Raw genomic sequence first — 3,364 nt, 5'->3', positions numbered from 1 at the left:
GAGATTTTTTTGTTTTGTTTTGCTGTTGTTTTAAACCAGGAGATATCTGAGAATATGCAGTGCTATAGGACACTGAACATCAAGTCAGCCAAAATTCTGCTTAACAAGAAAATATACCTTAGTAAGTCATGCCCCTTAGAGGATGTATTATTTAATTTGGATGTTGGGGAATCCTCCCCATCTGGATGCAACTCAAAGCTAAATGTGTGTTAAGAACCAACTCCTTCTCTCCCTCCCAGCTGCCCTTGGATCCAAATCACCCCTATTTTCATTCATTTAACCCCTACCAAAATCAAGCCCTCCCATAGGGGTTGCCAAATTTTACTCACATTAACCCAGTTAACATACCCTACTAATGGAGCAGGTTCTGTTTCTCCCAGTCCAGGTTAAAGAGTAGGATATGGGCACAGTGGCTTCTTGGCATCCCACCTCAAGGAAGTATCACCCTTATTTATCAGAATCTCCTTGGTGATGATGTGGATAAAACACGTAGTTTGTGCACTGTGTTTTCTTGCACTGGGACAAGAGCACAGGGTACCTTCCACTCCCTCCCCAGGTGGAGAGTTCTCTCTGGTTAATCCATGATCCCAAAATAACCACTAAAAGTAGTTCTCCATTGGAGGCTTAGTTTCTCAACTCTGAGACATGCCACACAAGGGTCTGGCCCTTGCTCACCACCCTCACACACCCTCCTCTGACCCACCACCCATCTTAACTGAAAATTACCTCTCACAGAAGGACCTGAGGTTTTTCCAAGGCTCCAAGCTGTCTTGCCTCAGGACATTTATACTTGAGTGCTCTCATCTGGCCCTCCCCCTCCCCCTCATCCTTTTTTTTGCTAGTCTTTTTTGTCTTAGAGGGCATCTCACCATCTTCCTTATATGTTAGCTGCTGCTAGACTCTAATTCAATGGGAAAGGGCTCAGTCTTCTTTCTCTTACCACCCCCCATACTACCATGGAGGCTTCCAAAGAGCAGATGCTCAATTAATGTTTGAGGGGGAAAAAAAGTGAACAATTTATTATGATTTTATTTCTCCTATATTATTGAATAAACGAAGCAAGTTCAGGTGTATAACTTTTATTTTACAGAACAGCAAAATACAAGGAATAAGGGAAACCAAGAATTGACCAGCTTTTACTTTTTTCTCTATTTTTTGATCCCAACTATTTTACTGCTAATTTCTTTCACATTTCTAAGGAAATGCCTATTACAATGCTATCTTTTCTTGTGCCAGGTCACTAAAAAAGATGGAAGGTTACCCTATTTGTTTAATAAAATGGCAAAACTATTACTCTTAAACTTCATAAACAGCATTAAGTATGTAACCAATATCATTCATACACTTAGATTCTGAAGCTAATTAAACTTTTTTAAAGAAGAAGCAACATTTGAAAACCTTCAACAACAAACCATAGCTCTGTAAGTTATTCTAATATGCTATTCACTGTGATCCCTCCAACACCACCTCAGCCCCTACACCACTGCAGGAAGGTGCTTCAGATTTCACTACAGGTGGGAGAAGGTGCCCCGGAAGTCGGCCCCAGAATGCACACTGGCCACGGTACCAATGCGAAGCATAGCTGCACCTCTGGCTCGGGCTCTCTCTTCCTCATCTCTCAAAGCCTCTTCATACAAGAGTGGGAAGGCACTGGGGACCGTATCATGCATCTTGGCCAAGAATTCAAGGACTTTAATCTTGCTGATTTCAGCCTGGGCTCTCGGGCCCCACAGGAACTCATAGCGCGGAGGATCGCTGTTGGGCACCTGGCGGTACTCCAGGTACCCTTCCTGCACCAAATCTTTGGTGATGAGCTTCTTGGGCTCCCCATGGATGAAGTGCTTCTTTCCAGCATATATCCCCATCACATTGAGCACTTCCCAGATATCCTCCTCAGTGGCAGAGTTGCCCTTCATGAAGATCACACAGAGGATTGTCATAAGGAGGCCGTTCTTGGGCATGATCTCCTCACCCCTCAGCCTGTCATCACTGGTGCACTGAAATTTGCTGACAAGGACATAGCAGTGCCTGGTGGGATCGACTTCCTTCACATCAATGCCAAAGGCCAGCCCCATCAGCTCAGAGGCTCTCTTGAGGATCTCATTGAAGTGCTCCTTGTGCTTTCCGATGACATGCTTCAGCATACCCTTCTTTGTAATGGGCTCTCTCATGTTATATTTGCGCAGCAGGAATTGCACCAACAGAATTGCCTTCTGGTCTACAGCGGTTCTGCAGGAAAAATCAGCGCTGAGTGATGCCTGAGAGGTGCTTGGTTTTTCTTCATCTTGGCTCTTGGCACCTTCATCAGATCTTGTGCATGAAGCACCTGCAGAAGTAGTGGTAGTGGGTGGGGCTCTCCGAGACCCCTGGGATCTTCTACCTGACCCAGAAGCAGGGGAGCTCTGGAGATTACCACCAAGAGGAGGGGTGGGGGAGGAGAGAGACTCTTCTTCCTTTGCTACAGGGGCCTGAGCATCTTGGAGATGCTGAGCCTCACTCCTGGCCTGACTGCGTTTCTCACGGGCACGGCGCTTGCTCTTCTGGCCTCGAGGCATGATGACACCGGTCAGGGCCAGCAGGCGGGAGTGTGGGCAGGAAGGCAGGCAATGAGGGCACCTGGGGGAGGGACAAGGAGATGCTGTGAGCACCTTCAGCGGGGAGGTTCCTCCCTGGCTTTAACCAAGGCCGCCTCTGCAGATTTCTGTGAGGTCACTGCACTAGGACCCAAAGGGCTCCTTTTCTTATCAGCCTGTCCCCTGAGACCCCTGCAGAGAAGTCAGTGTGCCTTGGGCCGGCAGGTCTAGGCTCCGTGTGGTCCCCTCTATAATCCTCTCAGTTCACATTTAGGATCATCCTGTCAACTGTTGGCAGGGCCCGGCCATCCTCCCCTTTACCGCTCTGAAGCTAAACTCCTTCCACCAATGACCTTCCCTCCCTAACCCCCCCACCCCCACCGCAGGAGGAAATGAGGGAGAGCCTTAGCGGGCCACCCCTACTGGGGCCTTCCAGAGCTGACAACAGGGGCAGGGTTTGATGGGACCCCCCCTTTGTTAGAGTTTTCAGTCGTCGGTCATGTCACCACCCCCACCAGTCCAAGCCGCCCCCCCCCGCCGGCCCCCGCCAGAGTTTGACAGCCCTGCCCGGGGCCTCCCAGGGAGGACCGCAGGGACAGCAAGTGTGTGTGCCGGGTTGAGCTTGCCTTCAGTCCTCGTTCAGACTCCTCTCGACGCCAAATAAAGCCTGGGATGTTTTCCTCTGTTGATCTGAGATGCCCAGCCTCAGATCAACATCTTCATTCCCGAGACCCCGAGGCAGAACTGACGGTGCGTTGGGTCTAACAGTTATGCCGCTAGCCTTTTAGCAC

The 3,364-nt window shown here is 49.3% G+C and overlaps 1 protein-coding gene across 1 annotated transcript; it reads right to left on the bottom strand.

The window, feature by feature from the left end:
- Positions 1-1,508: 1,508 nt before the first annotated feature.
- LOC131748427 (melanoma-associated antigen B18-like) lies at positions 1,509-2,555 on the bottom strand. Its single transcript, XM_059050513.1, has 2 exons — positions 2,414-2,555; positions 1,509-2,299 (listed from the first exon to the last, which is right to left on the bottom strand). The coding sequence occupies exons 1-2, from the start codon at positions 2,553-2,555 to the stop codon at positions 1,509-1,511; spliced, it is 933 nt and encodes a 310-aa protein (XP_058906496.1).
- Between the last annotated feature and the right edge of the window lie 809 nt (positions 2,556-3,364).

This window comes from Kogia breviceps, chromosome X (assembly GCF_026419965.1).
Source record: "Kogia breviceps isolate mKogBre1 chromosome X, mKogBre1 haplotype 1, whole genome shotgun sequence".
Classification (NCBI taxonomy): Eukaryota; Metazoa; Chordata; class Mammalia; order Artiodactyla; family Physeteridae; genus Kogia; species Kogia breviceps.
Note: the sequence above shows the minus strand (reverse complement) of the source record. Positions and strands in the feature narration are given on the sequence as shown.

What these genes read in the sequence shown, in the direction of transcription:
- LOC131748427 (XM_059050513.1), bottom strand. Translation starts at nt 2,555, where the DNA reads ATGCCTCGAGGCCAGAAGAGCAAGCGCCGTGCCCGTGAGAAACGCAGT. An exon ending in CCCCACCCCTCCTCTTGGTG is followed by an intron (nt 2,300 to 2,413) that starts GTAATCTCCAGA and finishes GATCTGATGAAG; the next exon opens with GTGCCAAGAGCCAAGATGAA.